Source organism: Perca flavescens, chromosome 7, assembly GCF_004354835.1.
Source record: "Perca flavescens isolate YP-PL-M2 chromosome 7, PFLA_1.0, whole genome shotgun sequence".
NCBI lineage: Eukaryota > Metazoa > Chordata > Actinopteri > Perciformes > Percidae > Perca > Perca flavescens.
In genome coordinates, this window is record NC_041337.1 from 12,896,268 (window position 1) to 12,918,288 (window position 22,021).

The 22,021-nt window shown below is 43.8% G+C and overlaps 1 protein-coding gene across 1 annotated transcript; it reads left to right on the top strand.

Moving 5' to 3' along the window:
- The first annotated feature begins 33 nt into the window (after positions 1 to 33).
- On the top strand, positions 34 to 19,238 carry baz2a (bromodomain adjacent to zinc finger domain, 2A). Its single transcript, XM_028582109.1, has 30 exons — positions 34 to 118; positions 1,457 to 1,577; positions 1,715 to 2,605; positions 3,533 to 5,485; positions 5,691 to 5,966; positions 6,106 to 6,486; positions 7,217 to 7,280; positions 8,918 to 9,026; positions 9,134 to 9,235; positions 9,405 to 9,627; positions 9,744 to 9,805; positions 9,893 to 9,958; positions 10,061 to 10,450; positions 10,549 to 10,803; positions 10,979 to 11,193; positions 11,296 to 11,370; positions 11,504 to 11,678; positions 11,770 to 11,832; positions 11,918 to 12,062; positions 12,169 to 12,779; positions 12,887 to 13,226; positions 13,464 to 13,619; positions 13,756 to 13,916; positions 14,360 to 14,425; positions 14,567 to 14,850; positions 14,944 to 15,079; positions 15,269 to 15,415; positions 15,718 to 15,950; positions 16,098 to 16,241; positions 17,407 to 19,238. The coding sequence occupies exons 2-30, from the start codon at positions 1,457 to 1,459 to the stop codon at positions 17,564 to 17,566; spliced, it is 8,004 nt and encodes a 2,667-aa protein (XP_028437910.1). The 5' UTR covers positions 34 to 118; the 3' UTR covers positions 17,567 to 19,238.
- Positions 19,239 to 22,021: the final 2,783 nt, after the last annotated feature.

Below are 22,021 nucleotides of genomic sequence, written 5' to 3' on the forward strand. Positions count from 1 at the left end.
ACCGGATGTGTATTATGTGCTTATTGTTGGGAAGTTTACACTACTGCTGTTTGCTCTGTTCTGTGATCATGGCTGCACTGGACCACACCAGCCATGTTTGCTAATTTAAAACCCAAAGGTTAGGGAATATAGTTGCTTATTATTTACCGCTGTGCCGTCTTCAACGGCATAACTGTTTTTCCGAGGGTTTTAGAGGCATCTGCGCCTTCAAAATCCAAGGACTGAAAGGTTGGATAGCTTTAACTAAAATATAAGCGAAAGTTTTGATGGTGGCAGTGTGGGAGGATGATGCTCTGCAAAAATTGTCTGTGTGCGTGCAGCGTAAACAATGTAACTTATGTGGCTGCTAGCTAACGTTAGCCCGTGAACAAAAGGGAGCACGCCTCCCATCTGTTAACAAGCGAATCTGTGTGAGTTAACGTTAGTCGTTATCAACAGACCAGTTGATATTTAATTTTCATCCGCGGGACTCTCTGTCGCTGATGGGCATCATGGACCCACACCAACGTGGTTGCGGTACCGTCTACCTGGCTATTAGCTAACATCGCAGCTTAAGTGCCGTACTTACTCTGGGTAAACGTTGATGATGCTATCAGTTAGCTATCCTGCTAGCGTGTGTTAGCTCGGTTCTATTGTGATGATTTAGTTAAATAACCTTGGAACTGGAGCGAGGAATATTTTTTCTTCAATGTTTCACGGCAAAGTAAACGGTAACGTTATGTCCAACCTATTAATGAGTTGAACTCCTATCTAACGTTTAGGGTATCAGTTGTTAGCTCAGCTGACTAGCTTTAAAGCGAATTGTTCGTGTGAGAACGCAGCTAGCGCGGCTTAGCAAACGCGGCGCCTGCTTTGGCAACGGCCTTTTTGAATTAGGAAATCAAGCATCCATAGAGGGCTACTTTTGTATTACGAGGACATGGAATGAGTGCCTCAGGCCTTGGAGTGACTGTTAGATATTATCGCTAATCCCTTCATTGTTACTTTGCCGAGGCCACCAGGTCTTGGATACTGTTTGTGTGGCTATGCCTGTCTGGGCCGTACATTTATCATGGTTACGTTACATTAAGGAGGATATGCTCACATTAGCAGCGCCTTATCAGCGGTAGTGATGAGCTTCTATCGTTTGTGGCCTGGCATCTGCTGTTGCTGGCTGCGACATTTTGATGGTTGTTGTTGTTGGAACGAAATGGTGCTGTCACAAGCTGTAGTTGCCAAAATCAGTTATGATTTGACATTTTGTATATATTACGTAATGTCTTCAAAGCTGCATGGAAATTAAGGAATACATTTGTGATTCATATGTGGTGATGCAGATCGGGTGCATGCATCTTAGCCCCATTAAGCAATTGCTACCACTTTTATACATTTACATTTCATATTTTCTACTGAATGGACCTTGAATATTAGAGTGTAAATTTGTGTATTTCTTTTTTATGTTATTTTTGTTTTCTAGATGGAGTCAAATAATTTCAACTATGGCACCCACTCCTCACCAAACTCAGGACTGAAACTCTCCTCAGGGGATTCTCTTTACACTAACGGGTCCTCCATGAGTTTTCCTCAGCAGGGGAAGAGTGAGTATTTTCAGCTTTATGCCCTTTATCAAAATACAAATAAAATGAGCCTTATTGTGAAAGATGGTGTCAGTTCATGTACTTTATAGAGCCAGACTTCTCTTTTAAACTTGACCAATATTTTTTTTGTCTAACAGATATGAATGGCGAAATGAATGTGAATGGCGTCACTACTGTACTCGGGTCCGGTGTGCCTGGTTCCCACCCACCAACTGCTCCTTACCCACACATGAGCAACCACCACCAGAGCAGCATGGGCTATGACTACTTGTGGGGAGGACACCCTCAGTATGGTCCAGCCATGGGCACGTCTCCTGGGCACGGGATGCACCAGAAGCAACCTACACCTGGGATGGTGCAGCCTCAGTCACAGCACCACTTCCAGGGTCATGGGCAGTACCAGCTGAATGGGGGTGTTGAAAGCTCCCACCAGCCCCCTGTGGCAGGCCCACCAAACATGCCTCTTACTGGGAGTCAGTACTGGAACAGGAGTAACCCTGGCCCACAGCAGATAAGTTACAATTCCCCCAGTATGTATGGAACCTACCAGAGTCAGGCACATCCTGGAATTACACCATCACAACATCACCAGCAGCAGTCCCTACAACCGCCCCCACATCAACCGTCGCAGCAGCACATTCACTCCCATCGTCACCCACACCACCACCACCACCAGCAGCACCAGCAACCACAGCATTATGGCCTGATGCCTAATGGGATGCCCTACTACCAGCATCAACCCCAACACCCGTCCCTGTCGTCTCCCCAGCAACAGCCATCCCAGCAGTCTCAGCCCCAAGGCCAGGCTCAGATGATGCCCACAGCTGCCCAGAATTTTACTCCTCCACATGGCAGCCCACAGCCCCACAGTTTAGGCAGAGGGGGCACTGGCAGCCCTCTTCTGGTGGGGATGTCCTCAACACCAATGATGTCACCGTCAACAGCGCAGGATAGTGGATCACCCAAGGGCCACAGCAGGGAACGGAGCCCCCTTGCTAGCAATGTGGGAATATCTACTGTCATGCAAGGTGACCACTTTACACTTTTACCTTTTTATAGATGTTTGTGGAACTTTTTGACTCATTTGATCCCATCAATTCTTTTGTGTTCCATTTAAGAGTAATTACTAGGCTATTACATTTGTGCCTGGAATTGGTCAGTTCTACATTTTGACACTACTGGTATCTCTACAACTTTTCCTCAAAATTTCCTCATAAATTAAACCGTTGCCTCTATTATACATTTCCTTATTTAAAGTCACCAGTTGAGTGATACTTGTATAGTCATGTGGTGTTCTTCCTCTTTGCCCATACTTGGCTCAGCCGTCCCAGCTGCTGATCATATTAAAACATGGCACTCACTGGTTGCTTTAGTTTTCGATGGCATCTGTATAGAATAGTATTGTTCGTTATTGGTTAATCATTTTTGTCATGTTTTAATTAGAAATGCCAAACATTTCTGGTTCCAGCTTCTCAAATGTTTTCATTAATTATTGTAATTATTGTTATTTTATTTATCTATTTAGTCTTACATAATACAAAACTGAATATCTTTGGGTTTTGCACTTTTGGTTGGACAAAACAAGACACTTGAATGGGTCACTTTCTGCTGTGGGAAATTGTGATGGCCACTTTTCACTATATTTATAGACAAAATGTTTAGTTGAGAAAGTAGTCAGCAAATCAATAGATAATTAAAATGATGTTTCAGTCCTTCTAGTTATTTGTTTTGCACATGAATGTCTGGTATGTATAGTCTCATTGCTAGTGCTCAGCGGTGGGATAGTGCCAAAATTCAACCAGCAGATGCCACTGTTTGATTATGTAAAACAGTGACCATCAAATGCTTCAATACATAATACACTCACTGTAAGTTTGTCATTGAAAAACACTTACCAACGTTATTTTTTTATTTATTTTTTTATTGACTAGTTTGTTTATTCTTTTCTCTTTCAGGGCATACGAGAGAAGCTGTCAAGGAGGTAGATGCAAGCTATAATGGCATGGAAAGGGCACCTGTTGCCCATAGACTACCCAAAAGTGCGGCTCATGAGGGACCTGATTACCGTCAGCATTCTGAACAGCCAGCAGCTCAGCATCCAGAAATGGCTTCCTTAGTCAGAGAGCCAGCTGTTAATACGCCTCCCCTGTCTGTGTCATCTCAGCTCTCTGAATCTACCACGGACTCAACACCTCCTCAGGTCTCTACGGGTCCTGCTGTCTCTGAGTGTCCCACATCTGCCCCTGGGCCCCCTATAGAATCATCCCCTGACGTTGAATCTGCTCCACCACAAATCTCAATGCCCCCCAATGTGTCCTCTTCTCCATCTCCAGCTGCTCCACCCAGACTTTCCTCACCTCCTCTAATGAAGCAAGGCCTCAGGCCTCCCACTTCTGCTGTGACTGAGACATCCCCTGCTGGATCCAAGCATCTGTCAGTGGGGCCCTCTTTCTCCTCCCTGCCTGCATCAACTAAAAAGTTGTCTACACCTCTTGCTTCGATTGATAGTGTGTCTAGACCTGCAGCAGTTTCTTCAGCCCCTCCATTCTGTTCTTCTTCATTGGAGTCTGTCCGAAAGTCTGGACCCCCAAAATTAATACCTGCTGCATCATCAGTGGGTGCAAAATCCTCATGCGCTGGTGTGGCTCCACCTCTAATGTCAGCATCAGGATCTTCAACCTCAACACCACCTGACTCTTGTTTATCCACACCTGCATCTCCTATGTCTCTGTCAAAGACTCCGTCAGTTGGCTGTAAACCTTGTGACCCAGCGCCCAAACCCCAGCATCAGACAAACACTTCTGCAGCTGCTGACTCTGGTCTTTCCACTGCGTCTGCAGCGGCATCACCACCAGGAGCGGTGAACTTACCCTCTCCAGCAGCCTATGAAAGTCTTACAGTCCGACCTCTGTCTACCCTACCTCTTCTAACCACTCAAGCCTCCAGGACTGCACCGGTGTCTGCCCCTCCTGCCTTGGTGTCTGTCCCCTCTGCAATGGAGTCTGGAGTGGTCCAAAGTTCTGACTCTGAGCAGCATCCTCCTAACACCACTCCTCTTCATGCGCTGAAGCAGGCGTCTCCCAGGGCAGAGCACTATAGTCATAATGAGGATAGAAAAACGTTGGCTAACAAAAGAAATGGAAAACCAGAGGAACACCCCTCTCAGCTTGATACAGGCACGATAAGGACATCACAGAAGGTGGGAGCTACTGAGACTAATAAATCTGAAATTTGCTCACCCAAATCCCTCACAGATCTTCCTGGGAAGCCCTTGCAGACCACAGTCGCCCCTGATCAAAAGTCCAAGAATAAACAGACGGCTTCTGAAAAGCACCACATGCAAAGCAGTATCTGTGAGGCAGAGGACTCCTTGGTGGAGCAGAATCCACTCAGAAACTCTTCACATCTCCACAGCACAAGGATAGAACATCTGACTGATGAAGAAGATTTTGATAACTCTTCACATGCAGCTTCTCACTTTGATGGCAATTCAACGTTTAACAGCCCCTCTAGGATTGACGTCAGCTCTGTCTTTGAAAAGACCTCTCTTCTAGACGGTGATAGCTCATGCGTAGATGACTCCACTGACTTTGACAGCAGCTTTCACCTGAGGAAGGACACTTCTCAGTTTGACAGCACTTCCCATGCAGATGACAAACAATCTACTGCATTTGACACCACTAGAGATAGCAGCTATTTTGTGGAAGACTCCAGAGATGCCATGTTGGACTCCTCCAGGGAAGGGGAAATGTCTGAGGCAGAAGAGACCAAGGACCGCTGTCAAATCACAGGAGAATCCATGCTAGAGTCTTCCCTGAACAACACTTCTCAGATGGAAGATGCTTCTGTCCACTCAAGTGACTCGTCCAACTCGCACTCATTTGTGTCATCTCATCCAGGTCATCAAGGTACATTCTAAATAGTTAACGGAAACTATTATCTCTTTGCCTCCATAAAAAAGTAATTTAGTCCATTAGAAATTGCTTTCATTGTCACCGAATAGAGATGTATGTATTTCCAATACAGATTACTTGTCTTTCTGTTTTGTATGTAATTATCCTGTTTTTCTGAATTCTGCTATCACAATTTAATGTTCTTGGTGTTTCATCTCAGGACCTGAAGCAGAGCGGGGCCCCAGAGGACATGATACACCAGACTCGGCTGGACGCATTAGCATTAAGACCACAGTTAATGAGACAATGACTCCCCCGAGTTTCAAGATGAGAGATGAGAACTTCATCGCCTTCAGTACCCCAGCAGAGGGCCCTGCTGTACACCCACTCCAACCAGTAACTGATCCGATTGTGACAGCTGCTGGAGGGCAGCAGAAAACCCCAGGGAAACCACGCAAACCTCGAGATCCAAAGGCAGCATGGATTAAAACCCCAGGTATTCAACATTATTATTATTATTATTATTATTATTATTATTATTATTATTATTGTTGTTGTTGTTGTTGTTGTTATTTCAACAAAATGTTAAATGTAAATATTAAAATATTAGATTTTTTTCCCTTTTTTATTCTAAGTTCCTGAGAAGGCCCAGCGGAAGCCTCGGGTTAGAACCCCTAAAGTGGATAAGATGAAGACTGATGAAGAGGGAGGCAATAAAGAGGAGGTAACCAAGGGCAGAAAGAGGAAGAAGTCTCTCAAGGTGGAGGTTAAAGACACATCCGGTTCATGTGGAGAGGCTGGGCCTCCCACAGGAGAGGTTGATTCCATCACAGCCACAATTGAAGCTGTTCTGGCCAACGTTTCAGCTAATAGCGCAGCAGTCGAGAAACCCAAGAAGGCGAAAAGGGTCAAGAAACAAGACCAAGAAGGAAACGTGGCAAAAACATCTAAACAAGATGCTGAAACAACTGCTGCTGATGTTGATGAAAATGATGATGATGACAGCTCCACTGCAGGTAATGAAGAAGGTTAAAGGTATAGTGGAGGATTTTCTTTTTCCGGGTGGATCATCAAGACTATTGGTCCTCCTGGTTGTCAATCATTCTGGTGATATGTTTACGTAAGGCCGTTGTACGTGCACGTCCCTAGCTTTCAGGTGTATATGTGTTGTGAGCTTGAGCTACGGTTTCAGCTATTCATTGAAGCATTGAAGCTTTTGGGAGAATATTTCACACGCTGGGGTGCGCTAAAAGCACAGGTTGGGCTTCCCACTGATTCCTCAGTCGTGAAGTTTCTAGTCCACACGTAAAGTTTGGCATGCTATTTGGAGAAATCCATTAAAAATCACTACTAGTAAAAGTTGATGTAAGCTATGATTAGCGATGCTAGCCCTGGCACAAGTCACGCAACGCGCACACACGGTAAACCTCTCAATTTGTGAAAAAGTGCAAATCTTCTTTTGGAAAGTAGGCTTGTATGAGCCATGCCGACAGCAACTTTGCAAACCGTGCACACGTTTAATAGGCGTTCCCTCTCGGGAGCAGGCAGAGTGTTGCGCATGTGCATTTTTTCAAAAAGTACAGAGGGTGGTTCTTTTCTAAAATTCGGGAAAATCCTCCACAATACCTTTTTTTTAAATTGTTCTGTTTTTTTGTGAGGTTCCACATCATGTAATGTTGTTGAGACATAATATCACAGTTCAACTAACCCTAATACTTATCTCAATTGTGTGCGTTTTTTGAACAGGTGAATCTAACAGACAGAGGAGGGTTGCAACTGAGGAGCAGGTTCAGGTCCCAATGCGGCATGGGTAATGTTCCCTTGTGGAGTTTTGTTGTTGTTATTGTTGTTGATATTATTATTATTATTATTATTATTATTATTATTATTATTACAATTGTTTGTTTACCAAAATACGCGTTTACTTCCCCCGCCAGGAACCAAGACACCGCGGAAGGCTCGAGCGGTTGCGGTTACATTCGGTCTTGACATACTATTTACACACTCGTACTGACCGACACTAGACTCACACACTGGCCACGGTTACATTCGGTAGCCTGGTGTGCGGTCTCCTCGCGACAGTCTAACTACCATGTAGCCACATTCACTTCTAACATTTAACTTAAGTATCAAGATAACATTACGTGTAGCCTATTTGTATGTGATATAATACTTTCCCCCTGGTAATATAGCCTATGAATTTCCATGAACACAATTCTAAAATGCACAAGACATAAAGGCTTCTGCTATCGGTTGATAACTCAAACTTGCCGAGAACCTAGACACCCGTTTGATTACATGACTCATGCATTAGGCACGGTTACGGGCTTGTTCAGTAGCCTGGTGTGCGGTCTCCTTGTGACAGCTTACCTATCACGTAATGAACATTTAACTTAACATAACTACTAAGATAACATGACGTGTATTTGTATGTGATATCCATTGATAATGTAGTCTATGAACTTGTATGTACACAATTATCTAAGATGCACGAGAAATAAAGGCTTCTGGGATCTGTTGATAACTCAAACTTGCCGAGAACCTAGACACCCGTTTGAATATAGACTCATGCAGTAGCCTCGGTTACGGTCCTTACGGTCTCGTTCAGTAGCCTGGTGCGCGGTCTCCTCATGACAGCCTACCTACCATGTAGCAACATTCACTTCTCTAACATTTAACTTAACATAACTACCAAGATAATATGACGTGTATTTGTGTGAATTGAATGTGTGAATTGCCATGAACACAATCATCTAAGATGCACCAAAAACCAGGCTTGGTTAATAACTCAAACTTGCCGAGAACCAAGACACTTCTTGATTAGATTAGACTCGAGCGGGCCGGCCGGTTGCACGGTTACATTCGGTCTCGTTCAGTAGCCTGGTGCGCGGTCTGGGTAGCTCATTTCCTGATTGATTCTACCACCACCACTCCAGTGCAGGCGCTAATGAGCTAGATTACTACACATACAGTAGCAGAAGAATACCAGCTACACAACTGCACAAATGAGGTAAAAGAAAAAAACAGGAGTGAGTCGGTTCATTGACATATGGCACTCAATTCTCCCGGTTCAGTGACACGAGTCGGGTTAATAACCGTCTCTTCGGTCAGTTCGTCAACACTATTAAATAAATCCAGAACCATTAACCAAAACATGCCCAGCAAGCATGATTACTGATTTAGTTGGTTAACTGTCACAACTAAACCTTAGTTTATACAAATCATTTGGTAATCCTTCACTGTGACTACATACATTTCAATGTGCTGTCCATGTTCATCTGTCAGTTGATTCCAGTGGAAAAAAAAAAAACATGCATGTTAACAATGGTACATTTGTGAATTGCTAAAGAAGTGCTTTAAAAGGTTTTCAGTGTGCAGTGTTTGTATAACTCCAACTCCAGTTTGATTGCTATGCTCTTGTTGTAATATGAACTCTCTTAACTGAAGTTGGAAGAGGGAGATTCGTGTGAAGAAAATGGAGAACCGCATGAAGGGCGAAACCTGGTACTACACACCTTGTGGAAGAAGGATGAAGCAGTTCCCTGAAATAATAAAGGTACTTTTCCTGGCTATTAAACAAACCATAAATATCTTTAAAGTTATTGTTAAAATCATAGTTTTTCAAGGCAATAATGTCAATGTACTTTCTATTGCTTCTTCCAGTACTTGAAGAGACACACAGATAGTGTGGTCAGCAGAGAACACTTCAGCTTCAGCCCACGCATGCCTGTTGGAGATTTTTATGAAGAAAAAGAAACTCCTGAGGTCTGTATATTTTTCTAAGTACTACTCTATTTTTTTTTTTTCAATGTGAGAAGAAAGTTAAATTATTGACAGATTGAAAGGATTAGGATAAAACTCATGGTTTTACAAACATGTCAGAAATGTGTTGAAGACCGATTTGGGGACTCATTGTTCTCCACACGTGTTACAGGGCAAGCAGTGGGTCCTCTTGGCTAATGAGGAGGTTCCATCTATGATCATGGCCATCACTGGCCGGCGAGGTCGACCTCCAAACCCTGATAAAGAGAAACCTCGCAGGGTTCGTGGCCTGAAGGGAGGGCAGGCCCGGCGCCCTGGTAGACCTCCCAAACCCAAGATGGTTGATCTCCTTAGCAAAGTTGATGCCAAGCTTTTGAAGCAACTTGAAGCCAAGGGTGAGTGGATGTGTTTTAGCTATTAGTTAAGACTTGGCATACATGAGTCTTGAAACCAGATGACTTGCACATAACGAGTTTGTACTGAGCTAATTGTTTGTATTCCCATTTTATAGAAGCTCTCACCGAGGAGGAAAAGGAGAAACTTGCAAAAATCAAAAAGAAAATGAAGAAAAAGGTATGTAGTTCAGTTCATGTTCCTAATGTTGAGCTGTTGTGCTTTTGACATCTCATCCTGATTCTGTTGCTGCTTTTTATTATTTAGGCAAGAATGAAGAAAAGGGAGGATACGAAGATTAAGAAGATGAAAGCGGAAAAAAAGAAAGCCAAGGTAAAGGCAAAACACTCAACACCCATTGATTAATCAGCTTTTTCCTACACACCATCTCTTCCTCACCTCAAACTCTTCTTTCTTTCCCTTTTGTCGGTTCAGCTTGAGCAAGCCAAGGACCTAGAACTGAAGGCTCTACCAACAGACCCGACAGCCCCACAGGCCACAAAGCCTGTATCACGGTCTGCTGCAGAGCCCAAGAAGCCTGGCCGCAGGAGGTCAGTCAAGGTTGAGGCTCCCCCACCAGTACAGCAGACCGATGAGGAGCGCATAGCCCAGGGTAAGAGGGTGCTGGGTGCTCGGAGTAAAGCCAAGGCTTTGGCTAAAGCCCAGGCAGAGGCAGAGGCGGCAGCTCAGGCTGCTCTGGCAGCTAAGAGGGCAGCGGAGAGAAGAGCGCAGGCCCAGAGACGCTTGGAGGAGCGGAGGAGACAGCAGTTGATCGCAGAAGAGCTGAAAAAGCCCACAGAGGACATGTGTCTCACTGACCATAAAGTGAGTTTTGTAATTCCTTTAGTCTACTCTATTGGCACTGTGATGGCACACGGTGCAGATGATATTAATCATGGCCTTTTGAACTTTGTCTCCATCAGCCGCTGCCAGAGCTGTCCCACATACCTGGTGTGGTTCTTTCTGGCAAAGCCTTTGCACACTGCCTGACTGTGGTTGAGTTCCTACATGGCTATGGAAGGATGATTGGTCTCAATATACCCAAGGACGTCCCCAGCCTTGCTACCCTGCAGGAGGGCCTCTTAGGCCTGGGTGACAGCCAAGCAGAGGTCCAGAACCTACTGATAAAGCTGGTGGAGGCTGCACTTCATGATCCAGGCCTGCCATCATTTTATCAGGTGTGTGATACAGTTTGAGCATTTTCTCCATTAATGCCATTTCTGAGTGATAAACATTTATATATATATATATATATATATATATATATATATATATATATATATATATATATATATATATATATATATATATATATATATATATATATATATTCCTCCTCATCCCAACCTTCAGTCAGTAAAGATCCTTGGGGAAAAGCTGGTTGAGTCGGAGCTGACCCGCAGCACAGTCTCAGAAGTACTACGCGTCTTTTTGGAATCTCATGATTATGAGACAGAAGTGTGCAACACACTGAGGACCAAAACATTTCATGCCCTGCCTCCGGACACCAAGGCAGCCATCCTGGGTTTCCTGGTGGACGAGCTCAACAGCAGCAACGTTGTGACGAGGTCAGAACAAGATCTCATTAATCCTGTAGGATACTCTTGAACCTAAAAGTTTGTTACTACCACATTTTTCTAACTTTATTAATGTGTGCATTTATATTTCAGTGACATTGACAACACATTAGAAAACATGGCAACTTACAGGAAGAACAAGTGGATCATTGAGGGGAAGTTGCGCAAGTAAGATCATGATTTTTTTCTCTCTTCAAATACAGAAAACTTTACAATTTACTCAGATCTTTTATTTAATTTTTTTTTAATGAAAGCACAGAGCCGTAGGACATATTGATCCTGATTGTTTTCTCCCTTGCAGACTGAAGGCGGCACTAGGGCGTCGTACAGGACGATCAGAGGAAGAGCTGTGTTTTGAGGAGAGGAGGCGGAGTGCCAGAGTGGCCGAGGAAGAGAACCTCAGTATGGAGGAGAGTGGCCTAGTCTTGGAGAGAAGCAACCGCCGTGCACGCAAAGAAGAGCCCAAACTCAGTGATGTACGTGTCTGCTGTTGTTTTTTTTTTTTTTTTTTTCCAGTATTAGAAATAGATTTTTCCTACATTTAATTTTTAATTTGTTCTGTTACAGAGTGAGAGCCCTACCAATGCCAGCATTCCAGAGCTTGAAAGGCAGATAGATAAGCTAGCCAAGGTAAGCCTGCTGCTACACAGAATTAGTTTTTTATACATTTATGTTGCTTTATATTGAATATTCCTCTGCTTTTGGATTTCTGCAGCGGCAAGCATTTTTCCGTAAAAAGCTGCTACAGTCATCTCATTCCATGCGGGCCGTATTGCTGGGCCAGGACCGCTACCAGCGCAGATACTTGGCCCTACCCCACCTCGGAGGAGTTCTGGTCGAGGGGCCAGAGGAGCTGTTGAGTGAGTCTGAGAATAAATCTGAAAGAAATGTTATCGCTCGCATTTTTAGACTTTACAACCCCTTGGCTTGTCAATCTTCATCTAAACTTATATTTCTATTGTGCAGCTTCTGGAGAAGTCCTTGTAGCTGAGGTTCCGGTCACCTTCCTCAAAAAGGAGCCCAAAGTTGAGGAGACTGCTATGCCTACCACTCCCCCTCCTGCTCTACCTACTCCTTTTTCCTCTGCTACCCCTGCCCAGGCCCAGACCTCGTCCCCGGAGGAGGACCCCCTCCCTGGCACTGCATCCCTCATGAGCAGGCCAAGAGGACGAGGACGCCCCCGAAAAATCAAACTAGAAGTGGAGCTTCACCTCCGCACAGCAAAGATTCGCCGCCGGCGTCGAAGTAGCGCCAGGTCGGGGGGTGAAGAAGGGCCAGGATCACTGAACAGTGGCACACTTGACCTCACGCAGACTGCTTTCAAGAGCTGGCTCAGCCAATCGCAGGAAGCGATGACCAACGGCACATGCTCAGCAGCAGGGGAAGCTCCGGAGGGCAATCGACCGGAGGAGAGTGTGAAGGAGATTGCAGAGAAACAGGGACAGTGGTTCAACCTGCTCCCCAAACAACCATGTGACGATAACTCTCTGACCGAGCCCCAGATACCCAGCTCACCCCCTAAACTCCTCCCTCAGATCCTGAGTGCTCTGCCCGCACTCACTGCTCCACTCGTGCAGGTTTGCCACCACAATTGTAACTATAAATACATTTAATAATGCTAGAACTATGCACGTTGAGACTTCGGTGTGATGTATAAATAAATAATCTCTCCCTACCCCTCCAGCCGGACCCGCTCTTGCCTGGCCTGACTCCCGCTGACCCTGTGACCCCAGCAACACCACAGGGCATTGCCTCTACACTACCTGCCTCTGCTGTTCCCGTTTGTGCCCCAGTACCACCTCTTCCTCAGCTTCTTCCAGCTCCCATTCTTCCTGCCACGCCTGCTCCAACTACCCCCCCGCGGCCAGGTCGCAGGCGGAGGAGAGGTAGCAGAGGCAGCAGTCCTGCACGCAGAGGGCCGAGAGGAGCTGCAGCCAAGCGCCGTGGCCGCCCTCCCAACTCTGTGTTCCAAGAGCTTGAGCAGCAGTACTTCACACAACTGGTGGTCAAGCCCATACCAGCTTGTAAGTAGTATCTGGTTAAAAAAAGTCTTGTTTTCTTTCAAATTCCTTTGACTGCTACCACATTCAACAATTCCTGAACTATATGACTGAGCTAATCCAAGGATGTAGGACATTTAGTGTCCAAAAATGTACAAAAAATATAAAACATGGTCATTTATTGTTCTCAGTGAAAAACACAACTAGTGTATTTGTCTTATTTGTAATGTGTAATATAATGCATGTATGTTTCTTTTCTAGCTATGGTGCGTGGCTGGTGGTGGATCAAGGATCCAGAGGAACTGTATAGCACCTTACAGGCCCTCCATCCAAGGGGCATCAGGGAGAGGGTGCTCCATAAGCATTTGGCCAAACACATGGAGAGCTTGGCTGAGATGTGCACCAAACCTATTGACGGTGAGTATTGTTGGTAAATGGATCATCTCAGTTGTGTTGTGAAATTTGTTACACAGCTTACATGATTGTGCAAAAAGTCGTTATGCATATCACCCTGCGCTATCCTTACAACTGTTCTTGTGTTCTTTCCGGCTAGACCCTATATTTAAGTCAAAGGTAGAGGAGAAGGATGTGCTAATAGAGGCTCTGCAGCAGCCCTGGCAAGTGCAGGAGAAGACAATGGAGAGTGACATCAGCGCCCTACAGTGGGTGGAGGACCTGGAGCAGCGGGTCATTGCCGCTGACCTCCATCTCAAGGTAAGAAATATCATGTCACTTTTTGTGTCTTTTTTTTCTGCATTGTCTGATTAATCAAAACAACAGTTAACAAAGTAAAATGAATAGTTTGAGGACTACAATACCATGATAAATGATGAGGTGCTTTTTTATGTGATTCTACAAGATATGTGCAGAACAAATAATATTGGGACTAGAGCCCTGTGGAGACCCTACCCACTTCGAGTCTGTCATTCAACATTTTGCTCCTCTTATTTACTGTGGTCTCCCTGCTTTCAAAATCTCTAATAGACTGAAAATGATTAAATAAAATGTTTTATAAAATTTTCAAAAGAATCACCGAATACTAACATATTTGGCTTAATATGTGGCCATGTGCTGAGAGCTGAGTGTTCCATTCACAACACTATGAAAACATCTGGGAAGTAGTAAAACCTCATATCTGCTTGTTGTGTTTCTACAAGGCGGCACCGCAGAGTGCAATGAATGATGCAGAGTCCAACACAGAGACACCAATGCCAGAATTTCAGGTAACTATTAAAATCATAATAAAACCATGCCTCAATTCTTTAGTTTTGGAAAAATTAAGTTCTATATACTTAACTTCTGTTTAGTTACCTCCCTCACTGATACTTAAACTCTCCATGTCTCGACTCTGCCTCTATTTTAAGCCCTACACGATCCCAGATCCAGACTCCACACGTGATGACCTCCAGTACTATGAACATGACGCCGACCCACGTGATGACTGGATTGTGCGAACTAAGAAGGAGTGGTCTGGCCTTCCCCGCATCGCGACACACCCGCTGGACTTGGCCGTGCTGCGGTTGGCCAACCTTGAGCGAAATATTGAGAGACGCTACCTGAAGGAGCCGCTCTGGAACCCAGCCGAAGTGATGCGCCTCGCTCCTCTCACCCCTACCCCAGGAGAAGAGCATCCCATGGATGCCATCAGGTGAGAAGAAGAGGCTTTCTCTGGAGCGCAGGGGAAGAGTTTGTTTTGTTATATATATTTAAATCTATTTTCTTATAATTTTCTTCCGTCCAGTCTGGAAAGTGAGATCACGTCTCGACTACGAACGTGGCGGCAGGCTCTGGATCGCTGCCGCAGCGCTCCCCAGGTCTGTCTGTGTTTACTTCAGCTGGAGAAGGCCATTGCTTGGGAGAGATCTGTGACAAAAGTGGTAAATAACTTTAACTTGCAAGATTGTTCTTAGACTCTGGTGTACTTAACTTGTTTGTGTGATTTTTTTTTTTTTTTTTTTTTTTTTAGGTGTGCTTCCAAAAAGATTTAAATAATAAAAAAAAATTATTTGTTGTCATTATATCAATATTTTTATACTGTATCAATATATTCTCTGCCCTGTATCCAGACTTGCCAGGTTTGCAGGAAGGGAGACAACGATGATTGCCTGTTGCTGTGTGACGGCTGTGATCGTGGCTGTCACATGTACTGCCTGAGGCCCAAAATCACCCAGGTGCCAGAGGGAGACTGGTTTTGTCCCACCTGCGTTGCTAAGGTCAGAACCCTTCCTGTGATTCTTGAGTAAAAAAACGTAAACACAATTTACAGGAAAAATCTTTTGAATCTGGAGCATTTTGTAGTAATTGTTTCCTTTTTTTGAAGTAATTTCTTCTCTGCTACACCAGAACCAGATTTATTGCCAAGTAGGTTTTCATATACAAGCTTTGACTTGGTATTTTGGTGCATATTGAGAAACAAGTACCACAGAAGTAAAGAATCATAAATAAAAAGGAAATTTAAAAGAACTGGACAGTTCCTCATCAGCTCAACCTGCTTCTTATTCACTCTGTCTATCAGGAGGACTGCGATTCACCACGCTCGTCCAAAAAGAGAACCAGGGTGAAAAAGAGAAGATATGAAGACGACAGCTCTGAAGATGAGACAACAACACGACGCAAAAGTGGCGGCATGGCAACGCGGTACAAGGAGCCCGTGACACCCCCCTCATCTTCCCGTCACCCTGGAGAAGGAAGCGCGGCTAAACGGCGTCGTATGACAACCCGCAACCAGCCTGACCTCACCTTCTGCGAGTAAGCCCCGCCTTCATCGCTGTCGAGCCACTTACAGGCAGAAAGCTCTAACTGATGTTACGCAACAGGATTTGAGTCTACAGGGTGACATTTGTTTTAAAAGTTATCTTGTTGTGGAACTGTGTTAATTATTTTATTTCCTGCCAGGATCATTCTAATGGAGATGGAGGCTCATGCAGACGCCTGGCCGTTCCTTGAACCCGTCAACCCCCGCCTGGTGCCAGGCTACCGCCGCATCATCAAGAACCCCATGGACTTCCTCACCATGAGAGAGAGGCTGCTACAGGGAGGGTAAGAGCGGATCATGCTACACGTTTCATCAGTACTACTTTCATTTATTAGCTCACATGCACAATAGTTAAATGTTCACTTATCAAGGGTCATTGAGGAGCATTACCCTCAACTTACTCAATGAAATTTAAAAACAAGTTCAGTGGCTAATAGGAAATAGGACTAACAATAAGCTTGCAAACAATTAGTCGACAGAAAAGAGGTTAATATTGACCATACAACGGTCGTAGAAATGGGAAACCTAAATATCAAAGTACAAAACAGTCAAATATGTTACACTGAAACCATTAATAGATAATATTCTAAAAATGCCAATAAATAGGACAAAATCAATTACACAATCCCAATACAATCTAAGAAGAATTTGCAGGAACAAAAAAAAAATACCAAGAATTGATTGTGCTGTACTTACACATTTATATAAGAAATATACATGCCCCACTTGTGGGAATGTTTTCTGTCCTGTCACATCCTATACGACATTCTTTCATATGCAGCAACTTTTCCTAAAAGCTCTGACACACCAACCCGACGGTCGGCTCCCTGAGGTCAAAAAAGGGCCTCGGAACACACCGAAGCGACGCCGACTTGAGCGTACGTTCTGTGCGTTTGCGAGACGTAATACGTCTCCCTAACAGCAGGCGGCGCTAATCTGTATTGTCGCCCAAAAAATGACAGAACATCTCCTAGTAAACACAGAGCACGCTGTCGTCAGTCATTGTTTTCATCAGAGTCATCACTGTTGATAGTAGTCAAAAAGATCGTTGTTGTCATTACTCACTGAACGGAAGAACATACGATGGTTAGTAATAAGAAGACACTGGCGTTGTCAGCTCTCGGGCTTCTTCTTGTGGAAGAAGCACTGAGCAGAGCACTCCACCAATCAGATTGGTCCTTGAGTCCGACTGCCCACTGGCCGATTTGCCTTGTTGAATTGGCCCAAATGGATGCCGACGGCGCCTCCGACTGACGACGGCATGGAACACACCGAAAGGACTCGAGTCACCGACCTCGCCAGACTGTCCGACGGCCAATAATCGGGTTGGTGTGTCAGAACCTTAACTCGTATTAACCGGTCCGAGAAAGGAGGCTCTCCAGGAATATTTTGTCTGTCTCTGGTACTTTTTAACATCCGTCTTTTCCCTCCTCGGTTTCCTTGTCTCAGGTACTGCAGCTGCGAGGAGTTTGCAGCAGACGCAGAGCTAGTCTTCAACAATTGTGAGCAGTTCAACGAGGACACGTCAGAGGTGGGAATGGCTGGACACACCATGAGACGTTTCTTTGAGAGCCGCTGGGCGGAGTTCTACTCAAATAAGGACAAATAGATGCCTACAACGTTCCCCCTGATGGTGGGGCTATAGACTGTTGGTGCTGTCACCGTCCCAGTCACACTCTCTCCATTACTGCTAAGACTGTCTGGAGGTTCTTCCAGCTATGTGTATTCTCTCATGTATAGGTATATATGTATAGATTTTGGCTAATTGTCTGTTATTTTTTTCCTCTACTGGCCACATCTTTTTCAGGCCCACAGCTGAACTGGCTTGAACTTGTAACCATTCCCCATTACAGAGAGTGAGAACATGTCTCTCTTCACTTTTACTTCCCCCTTTTGGTGTCTCCTCATTTTCACCTCAGCACCCCATCTCCTGTTTGCGTTCTGCTGTCAAGTCCTTTCACGAGCCCTATGTCGTAGCGAGGCCTTCGGTCAAGCCTTGCTTGTGGGGTGATGACCGTCTCAGGCCAGGTTAGACTCCTACTGAAAGTCAGGGACTGTAAACACTTGCAGCCTAACGGCTACGTACTGGACCTGCTTAGCACCGCTCAACGACAAAATGGATCAAACCTCTTCACTGAGCTCGGCCCGTTTCTTACCTGTTCAATGGAAATGTAATGTAATGTGGTCTTATTGCTCTATATTTTTATTATATATTCTATATATAAATATATATAAAGATTACAATAGCTGGGATTATTTAATAGCAATAGCTTGTAGTTAATGTGTACAGATTACCTTATAGAGATGTCTAGACGATTTCTGAAAAGGCCAGTTAAACTAAAAGGAATCTGTTCTTGGACTGTCACAAGTAGACGTTGTATAACCTCCACTTAAAGTCTCGCACGCCACACATACACCCTTTTTACCATCACACACCTTAACATGCACATGATTTCACACACAAAATACCCACCACCTGCTGCTGTGGGAAATACACTGGTTTCTGAAACTGGGGGACTTTTTTTAGTGTTGGTCAGTCAGTCTTATATTTCACTCTTGTTAAGAGTAAATTATCATCTAGTTGCACCTGAACTGTGTCACAGGCTGTGTACAACTGCAAGAATGCTACTGCAACACATGGCTCACACTGACCAGACAAGATAGTGTTTGCAGGTTTAAAACTGCAATTGATTCGTGTTGAAAATGTACTTCTGTTTGTCTGTAACTCATCTGACCATGTGAAAACATCAAAAAGTAGTTACGTACGAGGCTTAAACCCTCATCCTGTTTTTAAAGACTAGAATTGCAAAGGAGCTTTGAGGTATTGGGCACATTCCTGCCTGGTTTTCTGTCTTAACATTCCTTTTTAATGTTTTTTTTTTTCTTTCTTTACAAGGGCCAATGTACGCTGTTGCTTGGCATGGTTGGTGTGCTATGAAGGTGACAGGATGACTCCACAGTCTGGTTTTTATTTAAACGTGTTTCTTACACTGAACTCAAATCCGTTGATAGGAAAATAAACTTTGTTGTCCCTTATTACACTTAAAGAGACGGACGTTTTTTCAAAAAAAGAAAAAAAGACATGAAAACCAAATGTGGTGTTGAGTGAATTTTTAATAATGTACAGTTTTGGTGACTTTAAATTTGTTCCTTTATATTTTTAGGACCAATTCGTCATTTTTAAGAGGAGGTATTACGAGACTCTGTTGTATTAAGGTGATGTAACACGTGTGCATCTGTAGAATGTACTGTGAGTTGAATAAAAACCACATCTAGTAGAGTATCTAGTAGTTTTTTTCTCTCTGTCCTATCTGAATCTTTTCTGTGTTCTCCATGTTTCTCTTAAAATTGGGGTTTCTGTGTTCTTGTTTCCTCCCACAGCCCTAAGACATGCAGGTTTAGGTCAATACCCATAACTAGAAGTTTTCTCAATCTTTGTGTGTATGAAAGACTGGCGACCTGTTTGGGCCCAGTGCATGCTGGGATAGGCTTCAGCCCCTCCCATCCCCTGAAATAGTTGAATATACTGCACGTGGCTAATAAACCAACAGGAACAGATCTAGTGTCTTTAAGAGGTTATGTGTTTAAAGTTGTTTTCTTATTGCAGACTAAACAATTAAGAGAAAATAATATTCAGTAATACAAATGCAGCCCTGAGACTGAAGTCTATAGTGTGCTGAAAGCTTCTTTAATATCACTGCTTGTGTAATTGCAATAAATCCAATTGCATACCTGAAAAGAATGTGGCACTGTTAAATACCTCTGGTTTTATTGGCAGATAAGCATTTTCCAAATAGTCACATACACCCTTTTTACACACCGCCTGCTCACCTCATACTTCTACTAAAACTCATTGTATATTAGGGATGTGCAAAAAAATCGATTCACATTTGTATCGTGATTTAAGTAATTTTTATTTGTATTTTTTATAATTGTATGTCTACTGCAATCACATGGGAAAAATAACTACATTTACATACTGTTATTTTTTATTAAATTTTTTTAAGATTATGTTTTAGGGCATTTTCAGCCTTTATTTTGATAGGACAGAAGACATGAAAGGGGGGAATGACATGCAGCAAAGGGCCACAGGTCGGAGTCGAACCCGGGCCCGCTGCATCAAGGAGTAAACCTCTATATATGTGCGCCCACTCTACCAACTGAGCTATCCGGGCGCCGGTGAATTGTTTTTTTTTTGAATCGAGAATCGATTTTGAATCAAATCTTGAGCCTAAAAATCAATATTGAATCGTGACATTTTCTGAATTGTGCACCCCTATTGTATATCAATGTCTTATGTATCACTGTACGGTGTCCTTGAGTGCTGAGAAAGGCGCCTTTAAATAAAATGGATTATTATTATTATTATTATTATTATTATTATTATCCCAAGGCAAGCCCACAGCAATATGTCACATTTAAGAGTGAAAAAGAAAGAGGCCAACCATGATGGAAATATGCTGAAGTGTTTGGGCGGGGCTCTGCAGTTCTGTGGAGAGTCCTGTCTGAGGCACATGCTGCTGGGAACGTCCTGCCATCACTCCCAGCTGCTCTACAGAGGTAGAGACTCAAGTACAACACATTCACTACCACTTATATTCTAACACATTACATTTACAGAACACCTAAAAAAGTAAACAATAAGGATATACGGAGGGATTTAGTGCATCTCTCCCTCCCTATTTGCCTATATCGCTCTCAAATCCCTGAGCTGGCACTTTGTGTGTGTGTGTGTGTGTGTGTGTGTATGTGAAATTGTGTCAGTGTCAGCACTCTGGGAGGAGGGGGCTGAAAACTCCCCACGCCAGCGGGTTCCACTGTGCCCCCCACCCGTCCCGCTCCACACAGTTAGGCTTAGCCCCACAAAAGGGGGGATAACAGTTTAACAGTTGCCGTGGAGAAGAGGGGGTAATCCACGACATAATGGGGCACGCCTGCAGCGCCCCCAACCCCCGCCCCTCTATCAACCAACCAGTTCATTCTGGACTCTGTCTGCCAGATTGATGGCCCATGATGCCTGGAGGGTCAGGAGAATCAGATTGGACTCCAAACGTCTCCATATCATGGAAGCTGCCTCTATTCTGCTGCTAAAAAATACACATTGTAGTAAATGAAAAAATAATAACGCATTTAAAACGTCAATATTCAGATGTTGCAAAGCAGCCGTGTTGCATCACCAACATCACATAGGCAATATTCTCATGTTTTAGTTAAACAGAGGAATTCTGTGGTGTGTGTTTGATATCAAAGAGTGAAAATGAAAAGCCTGCACAGATGCTGCATCACAATAGGCTCTATGGCAACAGCATCATGAAAGAGTTTGTCCCCATGGTGATCAGAGCAGTAAGTAATTTCTGGAAGGAAAACAAAAGGTGGGTGGGAGGACATCATATTTGAGGTCTTTGGGTTTAGTCTCCACATAACATAACAGTTACATTGACTTTAAAAAAAAACATAAGAAAAAAACATTAGAGGACACAAAGAAGAGTCATATTTATCTGATGTTGAAATGCATCAATGTAGACTATGACCCAATAGATAATTTCACAGCAGAGCATGTGGTCTGTTCTTGTTCCTCTCTGCTCACTAATGGTCCCTTTCTCCTATAATTGATATGAAAATCAGGCTGAGCAGCAGTAATGGGTGTCAGGTGCTCAGGACACGCCAACACAGGAGACAACAGGACAAGCCACAAACACCTTTATATTATGTTCATGTTGTACTCTTGTATGTATGTAGTTCATAGTTTTGTTATTGTCAACAAATTCAATGAAAAGACCAAAACCAACGGCACATTGGTCTGTCTTTCAATACATCTTGGTTTGACCACCCTGTCTACAACCCTCAAACACACTGATTTTGTTCATTCCTACTGTAGAAGTAAAACATTGAATGAGATTAAATGCTATAGTGGCTCTGTGAGGCTGCACTTAGGCACAGCGGTGCTTTGAGCTAAATGCTAATCTTAGCATGCTAACATGCTCACACAATGACAATGCTAACATGTTGATTTTTAGCATGTATGTATGGAATGTTCGTCATGTTAGTTTCACGTGTTAGCATG